The sequence below is a fragment of the Aplidium turbinatum genome, chromosome 4 (genome assembly GCF_918807975.1).
Source record: "Aplidium turbinatum chromosome 4, kaAplTurb1.1, whole genome shotgun sequence".
Lineage (NCBI taxonomy): Eukaryota > Metazoa > Chordata > Ascidiacea > Aplousobranchia > Polyclinidae > Aplidium > Aplidium turbinatum.
Window position 1 is genome coordinate 2,671,912 of NC_137475.1, and position 22,237 is coordinate 2,694,148.

The window sequence follows — 22,237 nt, forward strand, 5'->3', positions numbered from 1 at the left end:
CAAGTCCAGATGGCCATTACACCGGATTTCAATGGCCAACTGAAGGCACATTATGAGAGAAAACTTTTATTTATTTATGAATAGTGATGAATGATGATGAATTAAATATGAATGATGATTCGTACGATTTCTTCATTTTTCACTTCAAGTATATTTTAGGTTTTGTAGGAACATATCCAATACAGTTTTATTAAAGTGCAAAAAACAATAAATCTTCGAAAAAAGCAACCGCTTGTACCAACTCCGACCAAACTGTGATCCACCAATTACATCTAGAAAGCATTTGTTTTATCCATTGCTAACGACGCCCACCCACGATGACGTAACACTACCAAAGTCGTCCCAGAGCAGTGGAATATGGAGTTTCGCCTGTGGTGGCGCTGCGGAACTGTCGTTTTGTATAAATTTCGCCCTAACCAGTCGAGCTTCGGGTTCAAGATTAAAAAATTCGCTAAGCATAATTCTGCGCTAGAAAATGCTTAGAAAAGTTACTATTCTTGGGTCCAACCTGTCAGGGGCACTTTAAAGGCATGTCTAAAGGTGGACACGAAGATTGGCTTCTTTGCTTTCCCGTCCACTTAATCTAAATCTCCAATCATCGGGGGTAAGCCTGGATACGACAAACAAAATACAGTAACCCAACGTAATATATGGAAATCCGTATTTTTGTCGTATGCATCTGAGTCACTTTGCATACTTATAGACTAAACCTAATCTAAATAAATTCATTGTGGCGCATTTTCGTCTGCATGAATACACACTGAAATAATTGCAAAAACAATGTAAGCGCTTAGCATTATACCAAAAGATCCTAAAGTTTTTTTGAATTTGGTTACTGCAGAAGAGCATACGTGATTGATGTGTGGAGATGTAGAATGTTATCCAAACCATTATTTTCCAAAAAATTATACTGTAGAAAAAACAATATTGCTCTGAAAACGTTTAAATTTGTTCTCCTTTGTTTTGTTCGTTTTATTTCGATTAGATTTTATTACTTGGAAGTATAGACCTATTGGGAATATAGGCTGTTGTTGCATTGATGAAAATGTTGAACGCATCTTATGGGAACGGCGACCCGACAATTTGGTTGTCGCTTATTGTTTTTGACAAGTTAATTCAACAAGCGATGGTTGCAGATGTCTGTGAATGGGATGATAACTATCGAGATCTCAGTATTTGCTTCTGAAGTTGAAGTCTTACTTGAATATGGAAGAACAACAGCAGGAGAAGCTATCGGTGTATTGAGAAATATCACAATTGATAGACGTGAGAATGAGTTGTGGTCTAGCTACACTAATAAAATATATTTTTTGTTCTGTTTTGTTTAAAAAAATAGCGTATTAAAAATAGCTATAGGATAGCTTATATGAATCAAATGCAACATATACCTTATACGACATTTTTATATGAAATCATTATAATGTAATAATCAATACATTTTATATTAAAGTTGCATACTTTATAGCAATATAAGCTATGATTTCATTTAATTGATTCACCGTGGTTTATCACTGCGCTTGGTATTCAATACATTTTTATGATATTTATAGCATTTGTTTTAAACATTACTGTTTATTTATAAGATGCAATTTTATTAATCTTTTCCTATAAAATTTTTATAAGGCAATATAATTATGATATGTGCTCTATAAAAATAAAATGTATTTGAAAGTTTATAAATATCTTTTTAAGTCAAAACTGATGGTTAATAAAATTACATTTTTCTTTTCATGCAAAGATTTATAAACCAAAATAATTACAAATTACAATAGCCTACAGTGTAAATAGCACAGAATGCACAGTATATAAGTTTTACCTAACAGCAAACATACCACTAAATTATACATAATGTACACTTTTCTATTTGAATAAGGACCTTCTGATTATCCACCTTTTAGGGTGAAACAGGACGTAGACGTTTTAGAAAGCAATAACTATATTTGATGTAATATATGTGCGATGGAAACGCAGTGAAAATTACTATTGTTTAATTTACAATTGAAATTTCATGTTTGTTTGTTTGTTTTAATTCACAGATAACTTGGTAGACGAGTCAGCAAGTAGGCGAAACACACAGAGAGCGTTTGTCAGTCTGAATCAATCTCTTGCTACATCATTTACTCAAAACCAGGGAAGAACAAGATATGTGCTTTTGTTTATCAACGGTGCGTTTGTTAAGTCATAAAACGTTTGCTTGTGTGTTGTATGTGTATGAACAATACTTCCTAGGTAGCGACAATGACATTACAAATGAAGACAATAATCACACAGAGTAAATCTTAAATATCAGATCGCCTGAAGAAACATGAGCAGTTAAACCGAGACAGACAACTCACTATTATATTTTTATTGTTTTTTAAACGATATTGTTCCATAGGCATTCATACGGAAGGAGATGATCCAGTATCTGCCATTGATGAAATTAGATCTTTGTACGCAAAAGATCTGTTACAGGTTTGTACATATGAGTTTTTTTCATTGAATCTGAGAGAACAGCTACGAATCAAGTAAAAGCCATATTTGTAGTTTTAATACTTTCGATGACCTTAAAAGTGATTTCATTTCATTGTCTACGTCACAGATATATTTGATTGCTTTCGGAAGGCGATTTCGACGTCCACGAGCTTTCAATGAACTTCAGTTTATCGCTACAAATGAGAGATTTCTGGATAATCCAGACACAGATTCATTAAATACACTCGAAGATGAAACCAATAAAGATAGTGCGTTTCACATACGTAGCAGAACAAGAATGTTGTTGTTTGATTGAATCTTTATCCTCGGACTGGGAAAGCTTCTTGCAGAGCTTTATCCTGGCAGTTTTGCATACTTGTAGAGGCTTTGAATCACTGACGCAGGCGCGGTCACCGAGATTGACAGAGTGAAGTTTCCGATTGTTGAAGTGTTGTTGCCGGGGAATTATTCCATCCATTAGATGCCGCTGAATGGAGAGCAGTCCTTAACGTGCGTTGCTCAAGCGCACACCCCGAGAGTCGAACCAGCGCCGCTATTGATCTTGAAGTTTCTTCGTTCCAGAAGTGACGCGCTAACCAATTGAGCTATCGAGGCGGATTATTACCATATTTATGTCGATGTTCCTAATAGTTTGTATAGAATTATTCTTTGAAGTTTATTTTCAGAGGTGTCTTGTTTGGGGGCACTAGGATTTCTCAACTCGCTGTGGTAGCGAAATCTACTTCCTTTTTACATAAGCGTAAAAGTTGACTCCATCTTACCCAAGATACGTTTATTTAAGTTTGCTCACATTTTGAAAAAACTTAGGCCTACTCAAGACCGATTTATGATAAATTTAAAATTCAAGATTTGCGATTAGAAAATATATCACTGACAGCAGCACTGGTCCCGTTTAGATTATGAGTCTTGTGGAAAGGCTGGAGATGTGCGATCAGTTGCTGGACAAGCTGCTATTGGAAGAATCATTGGTGGAGACAGCTCTGTGGCAGGTGCATGGCCTTGGCAAGTAGCCCTCGCCATATACAAAGACAGTATTTCAAAGGTAAGAATACCCAGCTAGAAATTTCACGTGTATTACACGTAGATTATACGTACCTTGGGTCGTGTATTATACGTTAATTTTAACGTATAATACACGCATATGTGTCGACACTATTTCACGTGTATTACACGTATATTTGGTGGTGGATTTTACGTGTTTTACACTCGCATTCCACCTAATTTCCGCGTACCTGACAACACTAATACACGTGTTTTCCACGTATATTTGGTGGTGGATTTCACGTGTTTTACACCCGCATTCTACTCAATTTCCGCGTATCTGACTACACTAATACACGTGTTTTCCACGTGTATTTGGTGGTGGATTCCACCCGCATTCTACTCAATTTCCGCGTATCTTACAACACTAATACACGTAGATTCTACGTACCTTTGGTCGTGTATTATACGTTACTTTTAACGTGTAATACACGTATATGTGTCGACACTATTTCACGTGTATTACACGTATATTTGGTGGTGGATTTTACACCCACATTCTACCTAATTTCCGCATATCTGAATTCAACAATTTAACACCTGTGTATTTGTTATCTATAAAACTTATGCGTATTGTGTCACTGTGCCATTATTTTTATCAATTGCAGTATAGATCGTCCTTGTTAATAACTGCAACTATCTACGTATTCAACTTCAAAAACTACATATCAAAGAACATTTATTTATAATGCGAAAACTACTCAAGTATTAGTGTTTGTGAGTGAGGCCGTGATGGTAATGTCGTCGGCGTAGAGACGAGCCAGCCTACACGAGGTTGGAATGTCAGGTCAGCAGGACCAGGTCTTGCTGCAAGTTGGCTCACTTCCCCCCGTCCGGCTCGCAGAGTTGGTCCTGTTCCGACATGATTTTCTTTTTATTTTTCTTGTGTTTCTGAAAAAACAAGAACAGTGCAAACAGTGTACTCGGGAAGATAACAATGCGTTAATCAAATAAATAAATAGGCGTAAATGACAACTCCTTAATCGCTGATAAACGTTGTTATCCTTACCTGTGTAGACCCTTTGGGAATTAAAAAAAAATCTGTGATTGCACCAAAAAGTTCGGATAGTTTTCCGTCTTTGTTGAGTGTAAGCCAATATTCTGAAAAAGAAAAGGTATTCATTAATCTTTCTTTTTATCATTAATAACATTAAGCAAAGATATTTAGGCAAAGTATGTTTATGATGTACCGTGCCGAAAAAATAAAAGAATAAATGAATTTGATATACTTTGGTGTATTACAATACATCTCTTTAGCTATTTAGCAGTAGTTGTATTACAACCAAAAAATATAACATAAAATAACGAGCGCTTACAATAAGATGTCAACAGCTAAAGGTTGACACTCTACAGATTCGAAATTTGGTTTGGATTTTAGAAATAGCTTCAAAATCTAAACAAAAAACGTAAAGTTTACAGTAAATTTCAATTACAACGAACATGTTTTCTGTGTAGTATCTAGCATTAAAAAATCGGCCTGGTACTATTGGGAGAATCCATTTCGGAGACAGCCTTCTTCGGAGATTTCTAAAATCCCAGAGGGGCATATGTATATTGAAAGGAATTAGCTTATAATAGAGGTTATGTACCATAATGTCTCAGCGAGAAAAAAAACAGTTGTTAAACGGGGTTTCATGATTAATAATTAGAGGTTAAAAGAACAAAGTCTCAGCGAAAAAAAAGCAATCCGGACAGAAATAAGTCCAACACTGACTGCAAAGAGCAGTGTTCTATAATATTATATATAAGACAGCCGTGCTAGTCTATGACATTTCAAGTGATCAACGTAGGTACTAGGTAGCACAGTTGAGACTCGCTGGTAGAGAGACGCAAAACCAATTAATGCTTAAGCACAGCTATATGGTCGAACAATGGGTGTACTGTGAGATTGTACTGTACATGTGCTGTCACGGAATTGTTCTTAGAGTCTCTCCCTCAGCCAGTATCAACTGTGCTACATACGTTGATCACTCTCTACATATATGGAACTGTGTAGCTTAAAATTTTTGGGTAATAACACAATACAGGTTTGAACAATACTTATAGATTTACAATCACTAAAGTTAGATCGCAACAGTCTGTTTCCCCCTATGAGGGTTCGTCGGGAGGTATTTACTGACGAACCCTAACAGGGGGAACAGATATGATATGTTGATATCTTAGTTTAGTGACTGTTAATCCATAAATATAGATTTATAGAACTACATTAAATTTATAATCTCATAAATAAATTTTTCTAAACTACTTTAACAATTGTGTATTATCAACCTACCCAATCAGGAGAACTTAGGACTTCTACTCTTCTCTTTGTACGTTTTCTGATGATCTGATCCTCTTTTTCCAAGTTCAAAGTGTAGGCCTATTCTTCTTTCTCCGACATAGCTAAAGCAATTTTATAGTCATCTGAAATATAAACATTTAGGTTAAACTAAATAATATAGGTTATCAATAGGGCCATTTTTATTTTGACCTAAAAAAAATTTTTTGACTTTATTTTTATCAAATTTTGACCTTATTTTGACCTAACGAAATTTGTAGAGGCCACAGTTCTTCCTTGAATTGATACCAGTTACCCAAACATAACATTTTGTCGATTTCAGACCCGAACGTGTTCAATAAAAGGGACTTGTTCAAAAAAATTGCCTTGATTGCAATGCTAGTTGTCGCTCCAATCCAGCTTGATAGCGTTTACTTTTCCTGTCGCTTTCAACAAAATACTTTTTATCTCAATTCACTATAAACTCGCAAAAATTCACCTTAAATCACCCCCGGGAGTTGCATTAAATTCACCAGGAAAATCTCAACAAATCTGTTTAACTTTTCCCGATTTAGCTTGCTTAGGCATTTTTGTATTACAAAATGTCAGTAAGCTATTTCTAAAATCCAAACTGTTGATCTTCGAAAAGACCACGTTTGTCGAAAAAGCGTGTTTTATAAGAACTATTTAAATACGTAATAATGAATAACTTAAACAATGGAAAATTTGTGATAAAAGTTAGTGTTGATCTAAGAGGGCATTGTGACATATTTCCTGTTTTTATGGGTTAATATGGCTTAATTGTGTCGCAGTTCCTGATTAACAATGCTTCTACGAGGATTTTGACAAAAATTACTCTCAAGAAACACAAAAAAGTTTGTCAAAAGCCATAATTTGACAAACTTTGACTTTATTGTCAATTTTGAGCCATAAACTTGTTAGAAACAGTCCCCTAGGTGCTTAAAACAACTTTATTCTTTGATTCGTGGATAGACGAGGTCCTTAAAAAATTCTGACTATTGACTTTTGCAGGCCCTTGTTATCAATAACAATGATCTACACGATTTTGCTCTATGAACTTTGAAAACTGATTAAGAGTAATTTTGGGGTGCTGAATCTGACCTCAAATTTATCCTATCACGTCAGGTTTGTGAGATGTGGTAACAGCAAATTGTTACTTTTGTCAAAAGTGGAAGATTAGACGTTGCGTTTATTGCACATACACATTGTGCTATATCCACAAAGCCAGGCCATGTGGTGCATAAGTAGCTGAAATACACCCACCAACTATAATTTTGATACCAATTTGTTTTCTAAGCAACATTATTAACAAGGCAGTAATAACAAGCTAAAAGGGAGGCTAAAAGTATAACTGACCCCCTCCCCCGTCAATGCTTTGCATGAAACCACAAAGATTTAAGCAGGCCTATGTCAATGCTTGTCCAGTAACCTTATTTAGGCTGTTTTGGCCGTCTAACACTAACCTTTCGTTATAGCACTGCACATGTTGGTGGTAAACGCAACGCCAAATCTTCTACTTTTGACAAAAGGGTCATTCCATGCCAAATGAGCAAATGGGTTACACCACATGTCATAGATTTTTTTGAAATTTGGCATACTTGTAGATGTCAAAGAAATATGAAGAATACAAAAAAAAATTTTGAAAAAGTTTTAATATTAGCAGAGTTATGGTCATTAGTAAAATCACCATTTTTGCCTGTTCCGCTTCAGTGATGTTGTCCAATTTCCTATAGTATTTCTAATTTCTTAACCTATGATCAAACAAAATGGCTGAAAATTGCTAGACAGACATTTTAAGATCCAAGGAAACCAAAAATGTAAATTAAAAAGTTGACAGAGAACTTCTTGATATGATTATAAAGGTTTCAACTTGCTACATGCATTTTTCGGAGGCCAAACTTTGAGGGCCTATAAAAAAATGGGTATAAAAATTAAGAACTGAAATTCACATGTATTGGACTTATACCAATACTCTTTCATGTCAAATAAAAAAATTGAATTAATTTTGATAACTACTATGATAAAAGCTAGATTTTCTGACTTGCAAATTTTGACCTTTTTTACACTCATTGTTCAAGATTTTTGTCTATGACATCACAATTTACATTATTGCTTGTGGATGACATCACAATGTACATATTGTTTGTCATAATGCAGCTCATGAATGAATTGAATACTGGTAATACACTAAGGTTTAACGTTGTAGGCCATGCACTATAGTAGTTATCATATTATTAGTACTACATTAGTTTTACAATAACACAATTGTTATGGATTCATCACAGCATTATGACATTGGAAAAAAATAAGGTATTGTACCATAAAAATTCACTTTGCTAGAAGCATTGGGTTTTTGGACATTGGTGGACTTGCAGAAACAGATGAACATGTTTATTATGAACCTTGACATTTCTCTGCTTCAAGCAGGTAGACGGGCTTTGAACACTTGAACAGTGGGAAAAGTATCTTTTCTGGTTGCAAGATCTGTGGAGCATGTCAGGAATAATACATTGCTAATATCATTCTTTATTACAAAATACATGGAAAATCAGCAGAGCCCTATTGGCATATGCATTTCGCTCTAACTTTAGAGCATCTTTAGTGCCTAAAAAACAAACATAAGAAAGCAAAACCTAAAAACTGTCACTAAATAAATAAATAAATGAATCTGCGGTAGCCTAAGATACTGACCAAGACTAACTGCCAAAACTAACTGGTAGAATACTGCGTAAATATTAACTGGCTGCGTAAAATATTTATAGGCAAATTTAAACTATATTTAAACTAAACTACACGAACCTAACTACTATGACAAAATAATGATTACGGGATATATGTTGCCTCCTGCAAACTCTGCTCGGAACAATATGTTGGCCAAACCTCCAATCGCTTTTCTACCAGGTGGTCCGGCCATAGGTCTGCATGGAACACTTTTGACACCAGTCCGGGGGGTGATAAGGCGGCATTACTCAAACATTACGCCTCCTGCCACTCTTTGTACATAAACACAAAACCATCTATTGCAGACTGTTTCACAGTAACATTTGTTGAAAAGCCACCCGTTGCAGATTTGGACATGTGCGAAGATAAATGGGCATCACTAATCAAATCTTCGATTAACATTAAGAGAATGATTTTGCCTCTTGTTAAGTAGAGGTTTTTGATCGCTGGTCCTGCTTTTCCAGCTTCATTTTATTGTGAATTTATCGCTGCGCTATCTTATTGATTTGCACTTAACACTTAGGTCATGGACCCATTGATTTTGCTATGTTCTATCACTTAGTTTTATTTTGACATGCTATCTTCACACAGTTTCATTTTGTACGTATTGCTTTAGCCATTCGACTCTCATCAACCTTGGTTTGTTTTTGTGCATTGTCATCATTATTTTGTCATAGTAGTTAGGTTCGTGTAGTTTAGTTTAAATATAGTTTAAATTTGCCTATAAATATTTTACGCAGCCAGTTAATATTTACGCAGTATTCTACCAGTTAGTTTTGGCAGTTAGTCTTGGTCAGTATCTTAGGCTACCGCAGATTCATTTACTTATTTATTTAGTGACAGTTTTTAGGTTTTGCTTTCTTATGTTTGTTTTTTAGGCACTAAAGATGCTCTAAAGTTAGAGCGAAATGCATATGCCAATAGGGCTCTGCTGATTTTCCATGTATTTTGTAATAAAGAATGATTAATTGATACTTGATGGAGAATCGCTGGCCCGCTGCTTCTTAGTCAGGAGATCCCCTAGCATATCCTTAATGGAAATCAATATATACATTGCTAATAGGACAACCTAAAATTGAAATCACAGTTAAAAGAGTAATTAACTCAATAACTCTACAAGTTACCACTACTATGGTGCATGGCCTACTGAACTAAACCTTAGTGTATTACCAGTATTCAATTCATTCATGAGCTACATAACAATTGTCATGACAAACAATATGTAAATTGTGATGTCATCAACAAGCAATAATGTAAATTGTGATGTCATAGACAAAAATCTTAAACAATGAGTGTAAAAAAGGTCAAAATTTGCAAGTCAGAAAATCTAACTTTTATCATAGTAGTTATCAAAATTAATTCAATTTTTTTATTTGACATGAAAGTGTATTGGTATAAGTATAAAACTTGTGAATTTCAGTTCTTAATTTTTATACCCATTTTTTTTATAGGCCCCCAAAGTTTGGCCTCCGAAAAATGCATGTAGCAAGTTGAAACCTTTATAATCATATCAAGAAGTTCTCTGTCAACTTTTTAATTTACATTTTTGGATTCCTTGGATCTTAAAATGTCTGTTTAGCAATTTTCAGCCATATTGTATGATCGTAGGATAAGAAATTAGAAATATGACAAGAAATTGGACAAAATCACTGAAGTGGAACAGGCAAAAATGGTGATTTTTCCAATGCCCATAACTCCACCGATGTTTGAAATTTTTCAAAAAGTTTTTTTGCATTCTTTATATTTCTTCGACATCTACAAGTATGCCAAATTTTAATAAAATCTATGACATGTGGTGTAATTTTTCCAAAAAATTTGCTCATTTGGCATGGAATGACCCAAAAGTAACAATTTGTTGTATCATATCTCACAAACCTGAGGTGATAGGATAAATCTGAGGTCAGATTCGGATTCAGCACCCCAAAGTTACTCTAAATCAGTTTTCAAAGTTCATGGAACAAAAAAAATTTTTTTTGTAGACCAGTGTAATTCACTTCATGCAAAAGTTATCAATACTTGTCATAAAGAAATTGACTACAAAATGCTCTTCTTGCCATAAACATAAAATTTGTAGCAATATAAAAATAAAGTATTTCTTACCATTACAACCAAGGACTCTTATTGCATATATATATAATACAATGTACAATTGTACATTTTGCCTTATCCACAATTGAGCATTTTTTAACATGATTGCTTGCTCCAAATGGTGGCCAATAACATTGACCTAAGTTGGTAGTCTGCAAAGTAAATAGGAATAGCAGTATGCCATTTATAAACCGGGTTAAGCAAATTGGATGCAACCTAATTCGTACCGTCAGTTCGTACCTTGTAAAGATCGAGAGAAAAAATTAAAAAAAGCCGAAGTTGCTGATCGCAGTTTCCACAAACATTTTAAAATTTTCCGGCTGGAAAGATCGAGATAAAAATAGCATGAAGCCGAAGTTTCCGCAAACAAACAAACTGAAAAGATCGAGAGAAAAAATTAAAAAAAGCCGAAGTCGCTGATTGGAGTTTCCGCAAACAAACTGAAAAGAACGAGAAAAAAAATTGAACTAAGCCGAAGTCGCTGATCGCAGTTTCCGTTTTTCCGCAAACATTTTAAAATTTCCGGTAATGATCCTAAGAGTTTGCCGAAGTCGCTGATTGCAGTTTCCGCAAACAAACAAAAACTTTTAGGATCATTATCGGAAATTTTAAAATGTTTGCGGAAACTCCGATTAACCCTAACCCTTTTAAAATGTTAGCGGAAACTGCGATCAGCGACTCCGCAAACTCTTAGGATTATTACCGGAAATTTTAAAATGTTTGCGGAAACTGCGATCAGCGACTTCGGCAAACTCTTAAAATCATTGCCGGAAATTTTAAAATGTTAGCGGAAATTGCAGAAAAACGGAAACTGCAATCAGAGACTTTGGCTTTGTTCAATTTTTTTCTCTCGATCTTTTCAGTTTGTTTGTTTGCGGAAACTCCTAACAGCGACTTCGGCTTTTTTTAATTTTTTTTTTGATCTTTTCAAGGTAGGCTACGAACTGACGGTACGAATTGTTTATGGTACAAATTAGGTTGCACCCAAGCAAATTGGGTATATTGTAGCCTACTGGCTTAAAAATGCACAAGATCATTAGATCAACACCTGTCAAAAGGTAGAATTGGTTTTACTATGTAGTTGAACAAAGACACAAAACTGTATAAAGTCATTTTTTAAACAATTCACCAATGTCGTCAATGAACTTAATAATGGTGCTCACCTCTTCTATAACTGTCCATGAACTTGGTACAACTTGAACAGTATTTTCCCTTGTAAATTCAACAACTGTATATTTTGCCATTTCCTGACACTGAGCGATTACGGTTTTGGTTACTGATACCTTGAATTTCATTTGTGTGCTCACTGTGCTGCTGTTTCTGTTAATCAAAACGCCGTTTGGCTTTACATGCACATTTGTTTGCTATCCACCTTTTTTGGTAAAGTCTACACTTTTCATTACGATTATCCATTACAAGAGTAAAAGTATTTCTAAATTAAACAGATTAAAAAAAGTTTTTCAACAATTTTCAACTATCAATTACGTCTTGGCCTCATAGAATTGAGACATTTTGGTGCAAGTCCCTTAGGTGTGGTTCTTTGGCAGCCACATTATGGTATGAGGTCTTTTTGGTGCAAAATCTGGGTAGGAAGTGTCACAAGTATGTGATAAGGCCAAACTGAGATGTTGGTCTGTCAGCAATGGCTTAAAACAGTCCTTACGGTACATGATATATGAGTACAAGGTACGCTAGCTATTCTGGTGACATACTGATATAGGCTTTTAGTCGATATTGACCTCTTGCAGGCATGGCCTCATCACACTCTGGAGTAAATTATACTAAAATGTGCAGGCAGGGCATACCATGCCATTCGTTGTTACGCCCTACCATGACATGCCCTGCCTACACATTTGGTACAACCCGAGCAGACAGTAGCCAAGCACCACGTTGAACTGTTAGTTTACACAAAACATATTATTACTCGGAAATATCTATGGTACCGTACATCTCCAGATCACCAGCGATGTAGATTCAACATTTTATTTAAGATGGAGCTTTACAATACTACTAAGGTGAATCACATTACTAACCACGCTGTGAACCAGAAAAACTTTTGAATTTACGATAATCCTTATCTCAATTCTCAATCAAGATTTATACCAAACATTAGTGAGAACATTCTTATTTCTTAATCTTAATTTCTTCCCTTTCACTTCAGTACTGTACAAGTGTACATACTGTACAAGCAAGTTGAACCAACTAATCAGGATTGCCAGATCCAAAATAATTCTGTAGCCGAACTGTTATCACAAAATCACCAAAACGCAGGGAAAAATCGCCAAAATTACACATTACAATGAGTTCAAGTCTTTTGGTTGAATGTTTAACTCAGTCCCTCAACTGATGAAAAAAAAACTTTCGACTCCGAAACAAAAACTACGGAAATTAATTCTCTTGTCAGTTGTTAAATATATTTGTACCGGTTTATATTTGTACGGTACCGTATACTATTTTTCGCAGCAGACAAAATAAAAGGTTTCTCTCTCTCTCTCTCTCTATTTTTCGCAACAGACAAAGTAAGCTGTTTCTCGCTCTCTCTCTGGAACAGATGAGTCAACGTCATAATTTTAATCTAGCCTGGAGTCTAGGCAGTTCTACTTTCAATTTTCCTGGACATTCAAGCACGTTCTAACATATTTATTAATCGCCAAAAGCAATTAATTTAGCCAAATCGGTTCTCAATATTCCCCAAAAAAAGAGCCAAATCGAACTAACTTGAAGCTAAACGTCTTCAAAAATCGCCAGATTTCTGGAGTTTAACGATAAATTGGCCAATATGGCAGCTCTGTAACAGATAACACATTCCTTGTTACTCAATCTTTCCCGCGTTTCTTTTTTATCCAAAACTTCATATCTGGTAAACTGGCTGAAGTGAAAGACATTATTTTGGAGGGCAGTCAGGGGACATATGTTACATTTTTCAAGATTTCCACCCTATGAAGTTGTACCATATCTCTATGAGTTGCAAAGACCCAGATTAGATTTTTGAATATTTATGGTTTAACTTATAACTTCTACAAATAAAAGAAATCCTCAACAAGTTTTAGGAACAGACATTTTTTTACTGTTTAATTGTAATTGTTTCATATCAGTAAGCGAGACCACTTAAACTTTCCTTAAAAACTATCGTTAAAGGATCACTTTAATTTGCGACTATAAAAGTCATGAAGTTTTCTTTTCACATAACGTAATAAAAACGTGTAATAGACATCTACAAAAAACACATAATCTACATCACAAAAATGCAGAAGAGCGGGGTAGACCCCCTCTACTTGTGTGTATAATTCCTGCTGTTTTGTATACCGTTCTTGGAGGCTAGTTTTACTTAACATAGATTAAAAATTCCCCAAATGAACGAAAGAGTTTTAACACGTTTAATATACGTGGAAAACACGTGCTAATTTTCAACAAATGTAAACGTGCAATACACGTGGAAACAACATGTATTCAACATACAAAAAATTCTGATAAAACATCCTTCTGCTTGGGTGAAGATATTTTTTCTGTTTTGTATGCCGTCTTTTCGGCGTGGTTTCACCTTATATACCTTAAAAATTGGTCAAATAACCATAAGATGTTGAACACGTATAATACACGTGGGGAACACGTGTTATTTTTACAAGAATTTTATTCACAAAAAAATTGCTGATAAAACTTCTTGAATCAGATGTACACACTAGTCATAGTGAATGATAGCGAAAATATGTCTCTAAAATAATGTTTTTTAAACAAGTGAATTTTAGTTGGTGTACAAAGACTCCTTAATAACACCTGAATTCTACCTAAGATACCATGCTACCTAAAATCAACCAAAAATCAACGTGTAATATACGTAGCTTTCTAGCTGGGTATGCAGTAACAAATTATTGAATAATCTCAAATTATGTAATCTTCCTTCAAAATTATATTTAACGGTTACGTGACGTCGTTTGTAGAGATGGTGCAAGACATCTAGTTGACGTCATCAATGGTAGGCTACATCATCATTAATGGCTTGTGATATTATCCAACGCTTATCTTAAATTATTATTTTGTTTGTATATACATAATCAAAACGATCAATAGTCTTGTAGTCAAGCAATACCCCAAAAACAAAAACTATATAATTTAACCTTATCTGTGACGACACTGGGTTTTATGAGGACGCCCCACTCTATTAGTGAAATATTTCACAGAAGGAAATATGCTAGATAGGCTATGTGAAACATCTTAACTTTTTGTTTTTATTCTTTGGGAGTTTTCTAAACCTAAAATGGTCATTTGTCTACCTTCCTGCTCTTCACAATAAGCATTTAGTCTAAAGTGACTAGACATTTTCGTGGCATGATAGTTATATATATGCACTAGCGTACGCAGGGGGGACCATTGGGCCATTCTCCCCCCCCCCCCCCCCCCCCTTAAAAATGTTTTAGTAGTTAACGACGTAGATTAAGGCATTTAATATGTTTTGGATTGCACTGTCAAAGCAATTAACAATCTAGTTCTATCGACTAAGCCAATACGAAATGCATGGCCCAATCCACCAACCCCACCCCAGGTATGCCAATGTAGCATAGTGTTCTGTAAGCCTATTATAGTGAGAAAGAAATGGATAAAGTCTAAACTAAAACCATACTGGGATATCATGACGACGTCTGGGATATCAATGCCCAGTGGCGTAGCCAGGGGGGTTGGGGGTTACAACTCCTCTTTTGGCAAGCGTGTGACGTCACGATATTGAAAATGATGCTTTCAGTCTAAAAAAAAACTTGCCTAATTCTAAACAAAACTGCATTAAAAGAGCGAGTTTTGCCAATACCAAACATTCAAACATCTCAGCCAGGAATTAGCAACAACAAAACATAGAGACTTAGCTTTATTTCCGAAAAATGCCGAAGAAAACATGATCTTATCCTTTTGTTATGCCACCTCACAGCACCATTTTACAGGAATCTTCATACCCACATTTTTGTTGAAAATGCTCTCAGAATGCACCAAATTCAAAGTAATTTTTCAACATTTTCTGGGGAGGCCCCCAGACCCCCCGCCGCTGCGTGTTCTTTCAGGCAAAAACGCCGCCGGGCTTCGCCCGCCGGTCGTTAAACTCCCCCCTTTCAACATTCCTGGCTAAGCTACTGTCAATGTCCCCCCCTCCCCCTTGAGAAAATCCTGCTTACGCCACTGTACTGTATATATGTTAATGTTAGTGCAATATAAATGGTAGTGCAATTACTTTGAAATGTAGAAACGTTCAAAAAATGTCTTATATTAATGAGCACAAGTAAATTTTTGTTTAGTTTAGTTATAATTCAAAAATTTCATTTTTGAAGCTATTTTCGGGAAAGTAGAATAAAAACCGACTTTCTGACGTTTTTTTATCTCAAACTCTTTATTTCAATAAATTTGTTCAATAAAAATTTAATTTCTATGCGCACAATGCACATGGCTATTATCCTGTAAAATATTTTGGTTGTGTGATTTTCATAGCTCCCGTTATTACCGATTAATTGCACGTGGCTAAGATAGCCCGTGACGTGCTTTCCGCGTACGAAAACAACTCGTATTAAGATAGGGTTAAAACCATAGCCGGCGTTTCAATTTATTACTGAAAAGGCATCTAAGACTAGGGGAGAAGGGGAAGTTTGGTTTTAATATTAACCCTGATTTTAGAATTCAACAGTAGCCTATATTCTACGACATCTGGTATAAATTTTTCTCCAAATAATGATAAACTCAAACGAATAATTTTAATGCAAATCGTTCACTCACAAAGTTTTATTTTCGAATTGTGCATTGAGCTGGCAAAATTAATAAGCTCAAAGCTGTCGTGCTCTCTATCGATTAAGAAAGTCCGTAAATTCCCAGACATTAAAAGCAGTTTACTATGCTCTAGTTCACTCCCACCTAATGTATGGTATCATCTGTTGGGGTCGTGCTTGTAAAACGGAACTGTATCCTTTAAATCTGGTACACAATCGCATAATTCGCTGTTTAAACTTCACCAAGATTAAGGACAGAATTCCCACCAAATCTCTGTTCAGTAAAAGCAACTTGCTACAAGTCGAAGACATGTTTTTAATAGAAGTATGTAAGTTTGTTTATAAATGCAATAAAGGACATCTACCAGCAATTTTTTCTGAGTACTTTCGTCCTTGTAATGAAACTCATAACTATAATAACAGAGGTGCTAAGAAAGATATACTTTTTAAACCAAGAATGCATACAAAGCGTGGCCAACGCTCAATTAAATTTCTTGGAACAAACACTTGGAACAAGTTACCGGAACAGCTAAGAAAAATTCAAACAATTAGTATGTTTTCTAAAAAATTAAAACTGCACTTAATGTCTGGGTATAAATTAAGTAACTGATATAGTGCCATCAAACTGTTTTTACTTATTCTCACCGTATCTCGCTAATTACTGTATATTCGCTTTTGCCTTACCAGTAGCCTATGCTGTGTTGTATGTATAGCCTATGCCATTTTGTATTTCTGCATCGCTTCTTGTATTCCTGTTTTATATTGTACTGTTAAATTTCGTGTGTGTATTGTTTTTTATTTTGTAATGTATACAATATATATTTGCGTTTAACTCCGACACCGTTCCATGTCAAATAAGCTATGACACCACACGGGTGTGGCAGACTTGATGACCAGTTAAGTCCTTCTGCCACTCCCATCATCGTCAGCAAACATTAAAACAACCTAGTTCACATTGTAATCTTGTATTGTTTTTTCCACATGTGCTGTTGATGCAAATATAAGAACTTCTCTCTCTCTCTCTTGTTTACATTTAGTGCAACTTGACAGAACAATGAGTCCTTATGATGTAACATTATTCTCTTCTCTTCTCTAATAAACAAAATAAATAAAACCATATCCACTTTTATCCATTTCGAAACTTTCACAGACTTTTTGCTCATTTCTGTATTGAAATCCTATGAACATTTCTTCTATTATTTTTTTGGAAGGCAAGTAAATGTCTAGTCCAGATAAAAGTCCTTTACAAGAACATGCTTATAATAGGCCTAGCCAATGCATCCTCTTTTTTACACAATAGCAACCGCCTACTTCACCACCTGAACGAAAATTTCAATTTTTTACCAGAGATCTTAGAATCATAGACAAGCAGATCTTAAAATGTACTGTTGTATCCTAAAACCAGAGCTAAAGTTAGATGTGAAAAAAAAGCGATTACGCCCTGCTGTACTAAAACAATCATGAACAAATCATTGGTTGTGAATAAAAAAAAATACTTAATTGGTTTCTTGCTGTCTTCTAAGACATATGAGGAAGGGAATGCGTTCGCTGGAGGAACGTTGATAAGCAACAAATGGGTGCTAACTGCTGCTCACGTTTTCAGCGAGATTAGACATCTTCAAGGCTGGCAAACTAAAATTGTGTTAACTTTTGGTGAGTTTTAGCTTTTACAAAATTCACTGTTGTGTGAAGTCAATCCATGAAACAATACTAAGTTTCATTTGTGTAGCAATAATCGAATTTGTTTGTTTCAAACATAATGCTTTGAAAACAAATACATGTATTTTTTTAATTACCTTACGTTGTAGATTTAGTTCAGTTCAGCAGGCCATAATCCCAAAAAGGGCCGTATTGGCATTTTTCTCCAGAACAGCGTAAGCTACTGTACTGTTAATCATGTCATGTAATCATGAGAAAAATAAAAGGCTATAGTCGAAGGTGCACCACTCTGAAATCGGCGACATGCTTTTAAGTGTCTTGCCAAAGACACAGCCACACGTTCTTCAGCCGTGTCGAACGGCACCCTTTCGAACGTCGAATGGCTCCCACCACTCGACTATGTAGCCGATTAATTATCCATTTAGTATGGGTAATTAAACTTTCACACTAGTTGCATAAAAGTCCGGAGAAGGTAATTAGAAGATTTCCCCAATAAAATATAAGAAAGTAGGCTACTTAATTTGGTAACTGTTATTATCTTCTTGTTGAGTATATCGACCGAGCATTAGCAAGTTATTGTCACCATTTTATAAGATGCAAAACTGCAATTTTATCAGAATTTACAGGCCTGGCAATTTAGGAACTCATCGTCTACCTCGTCGAGAAGGAACCTTCCTTTCTTCCCATGCAAAAGTTCATTTGTCAGAAGATGTGATAGAACACCAGCAGTACATTAAAGGAATCTATGATACGACCTATGACTTTGATATAGCTTTGGTAGGCTTTTGGAAGTGTTGGCTTTGTCAAGTTTTTTCTTTTACAATTTTGTTTTTATTTTACAACTAAATTATTCGTGTTATTAGTGTAGAAGAGTTAATTTGTGATGCAAAACGCAGATACTGTTGCTAGGAAAGAGTTTTCGTTACTCGAAGCTGCAGTACTTTTTACCTCACTTTCTTCGAGAACTTGTCGCTAAGCCTACAAACACCTCCATCACATTGAGTTTGACTTTATTCTGAATACGAGCTTCCAAAAAGAGTCAGACGAGAAGTATTGCAGCTTCGAACAATGAAAAACTTTCTTTTCATTATACCAAGTTGTTAAATGTGTCGACGTCAGAAAAAGGCAATTTGTTTGTTTGTTTAAGCTATTATAATCTGCTGAAATCAACTTCAAGAAATGGAAACATCATTCCACAAAGTACATGAAAAAAGTAATTGAATCAATTGTTTTCAAGATATTCATGTTTGTAAATCCTTTTTTTGAGGCGGGAGCAGAAGTCTTGTTACACCGTTCATGTTTTTCCAACTTTCTAACCTGCTCTGATATTTCACTTACAAGTAGATTGAAAAATTTTAGAGTAAGATTCTGTTCGCTGTTTTTTTGTTATAATTTATTTATCTGTATTATTACTGTATATGAAGAGTTCAGGTGCATAACGATCAAACTCCATTATTTGTGATTTTTCAATTTTACCATCTACCATTGTGTTGACATTGAAAGTTTTATGTAGCAGCTTTTTTTGCGGCAAAACGATCAAAATCTTTCAAAATAAGGCTTTAAAAAGCAGCGTTCAGCCACAATATGATCAATCTCAAACTTAATTTTCAGTTTACTCGAAAAGGTAGTTTTGGTAGTTTGATCGTTTTGAACCTGGACTCTTCATATACAAAATTATATTTTATTTTGCTTAAGATTTCAAAACATGACATGTAACAGTTGGTTTGTTTAAAAGATCAGAATTGGGGAAAAGTTGGAGCCTGAACAAAACAGGTGGGTACGAACCAACCAAAGCAGATCGATCAACTTCACAGCAAATGTACAAAGGGTCTGCTTGCCTTGTATGGAAGGAAACTGCGTGGGAGAATATCTCAGAAAAGCAGGAATACTTTCGGGAAGAGAGTCAAGAGAAGAGCAATGCAGAATCGAACGTATGTTTAATTCAGGGGTGTCCAAAGAGCCACTTGAGGTTTACACATGATTGCACGGGCCACTTGGGTGTTTAATGCTAATTTGTAATCTTAGAAATGGCTGTCTAATATTTTCTAATTAAAACCCTCTCACCAAAATTTTAATCTTAGAAATGCGTATTATCTTTTTTTACAATTTTAAGAACAATAGCCTAAACATACCAAGATATAGTAAAGTCAGCAAAGTTTTTACTACACGTCGACATTTCAATGTGAAACTTGGCGCTGTTTTTCTCCAACAAGTTTGGCAATATTCGGTAAGATGGACGATGTACCTAAATGAAACAAGAAATATTACTGACTACCTCTAGAAGCACGAAAAGGCTATGATTGTGTGCAAAGATTGTGGACATAACAATGTGCAGTGTGATGCAATAAAATTAACTCAGTTGTGCAGTGTGCACCCCTGCACTATATAGACTATAGAGTAAATAGAAAAAGAAATCAAAACAATAAATTCCAGTTTCTCGGAATGTAAGTTGACCATAAACATTCCGTTAGCGATTAAGTTGAACATAAGCGATTAAAAAAATACCGGTTGGACACCACTGGTTCAATTTATATCGCGGTATTGGTAATTAGGTGATTGCTAAAAGTAGTGAAAAGAATTTGTAATCCAATCAACTGGTGCTAGCCGTACAAAAGCTAGTGAAGATTAGTTTGCTGATGCACAGTAGTTCACATTTTAGAAACAAATTGTCTCATAGCTAAACTGGTTGTCTACCATAAATTAAAACCTGTCTTAAAATGAGAAAAACTTAAAACCTTTCATAAAAAAAGTTATCCGTGGTCCAAGATCATATTTGTATGATTTATTGGGCATTGGTATTTTTTAAGTATAGGTTTAGGTAATTTGTACTAATTTAGGTGCTTGGCTTCTTCAAGAGGACGAAAGAGAGGAGAAAAACATTCTTGCTGTGGTGACAGGATTTGGTTACATTTCTCCTCGACGTGACGTTTTGCCTGAAACACTAAAACAAGGCGTGATTCGCCTACGAAGACAAGACAGGTATTGCACTTGTAGACGAACACATTTCTTGCTTAGTTACAACATTTTAATGTTAACTCCCCTCCCTATTTAATTCTAACCCCCAATTTTAACCTTTTAATTTAAAAAAAAAATTAAAAAAAGTTAAATCGGCTGATGGAATTATTTTGTAAAATGGGTAAAACACATCTTACGAAGTTGACTGTTTTGTTTTCTATACATCATTTCTTGTTTTAGCTTTGCTTCTTTTCCAAAGAAAAAAGTTTTGTTGCGTTGTCAATCGGAAATGCAACAATTGGCAAATTATTTTATTTTCTTGGGAATAAATTTGAAATAAAACAATTGAAAAAAGAAATAACATTTGGAAACAATTAATTTAATTTCTTTGTCATGCAAATGTTTGGTGTTTTGATTAGACTGTGGTGTTGCGCCCGTACTGTATGTTAAACTGATTGTCCTGCTTCGGTATCATGCATGTTATTACGCCCCATTTTGTCGCTTCCACCTTTTCTAGACCTCTGCTATGTTTGGTATTTATTGATTTTCGTTGTGATGGTCAGAAATAAAAACAAACTTAACTAAACCAATTTCTTTTCCTTTCGATGTAAAGTTTTCGTAGAATTTAGTTTACTTTTCAACAATTATACTAACTTGTCTTATAAGAAAAGTCAAAATGCATTCTGAAATTTATTTTTGTTCATTGAAAGTTTTTATACTTTGTGGTTGTAGGTGCCGAGCAGATAGAGATTTGTTGGCCGCCATCAACCTCCCTGAAAGAATTCAATTCACCAGCAACATGATTTGTGGTATCGGAGATAATACGCAGAACGTTGTTGATAGTTGCCAAGGTGATAGTGGTGGACCATTAGTCAGACAGGTATAGGGCTGAATTCAAGTAATAAGAAAATCTGCAGTTTATCCGAATATAAAACAAATCTACAATGTTGTTGAAAATGTTTGTAATGTCCACATCGTAATACGTTTGCACGGATGTTGTATTGAATAAATATTGTATGGGAAGTTGGACTAACACGTTTACTTGGTGATACCGAAGTTTAAACAAAATCAATCAGTGAAAAGAAAAGGAGGGCATCAAAGAGCCATATATAAGGCCCTTGTCATTACAGTCGTCCAGTTGGATTATTGTTGTACTTCTCTCACAGGCTATGGTAGAGAATTTTCAGAAAGCGCAGAAAATCAATCATACTGCGTAGCACTATGAGAAGACCTGAGTTTAGAAACAAGTACAGTAGTCCAGTTGCAATTTAACAGCACA

The 22,237-nt window shown here is 35.1% G+C and overlaps 1 protein-coding gene and 1 long non-coding RNA gene across 2 annotated transcripts in view; one reads left to right on the plus strand and one right to left on the minus strand.

Annotated features, from left to right (window-relative positions):
- Positions 1–1,136: 1,136 nt before the first annotated feature.
- LOC145768361 (uncharacterized) overlaps positions 1,137–22,237 on the plus strand; it is a 38,451-nt gene continuing 17,350 nt past the window's right edge. The window contains exons 1-10 of the mRNA XM_082579842.1: positions 1,137–1,266; positions 2,037–2,165; positions 2,378–2,454; positions 2,582–2,723; positions 3,372–3,517; positions 17,868–17,997; positions 18,644–18,780; positions 19,739–19,934; positions 20,841–20,982; positions 21,691–21,838. Of these exons, the coding sequence (XP_082435968.1) occupies positions 1,137–1,266; positions 2,037–2,165; positions 2,378–2,454; positions 2,582–2,723; positions 3,372–3,517; positions 17,868–17,997; positions 18,644–18,780; positions 19,739–19,934; positions 20,841–20,982; positions 21,691–21,838 (1,377 nt within the window). The remainder of the gene's footprint in view (positions 1,267–2,036; positions 2,166–2,377; positions 2,455–2,581; positions 2,724–3,371; positions 3,518–17,867; positions 17,998–18,643; positions 18,781–19,738; positions 19,935–20,840; positions 20,983–21,690; positions 21,839–22,237) is intronic.
- Positions 4,193–11,952, minus strand: LOC145769284 (uncharacterized). The gene is made up of 5 exons (XR_014289000.1): positions 11,767–11,952; positions 10,616–10,755; positions 5,789–5,919; positions 4,526–4,617; positions 4,193–4,407 (listed from the first exon to the last, which is right to left on the minus strand). It is a non-coding gene; the product is annotated as an uncharacterized LOC145769284 (long non-coding RNA).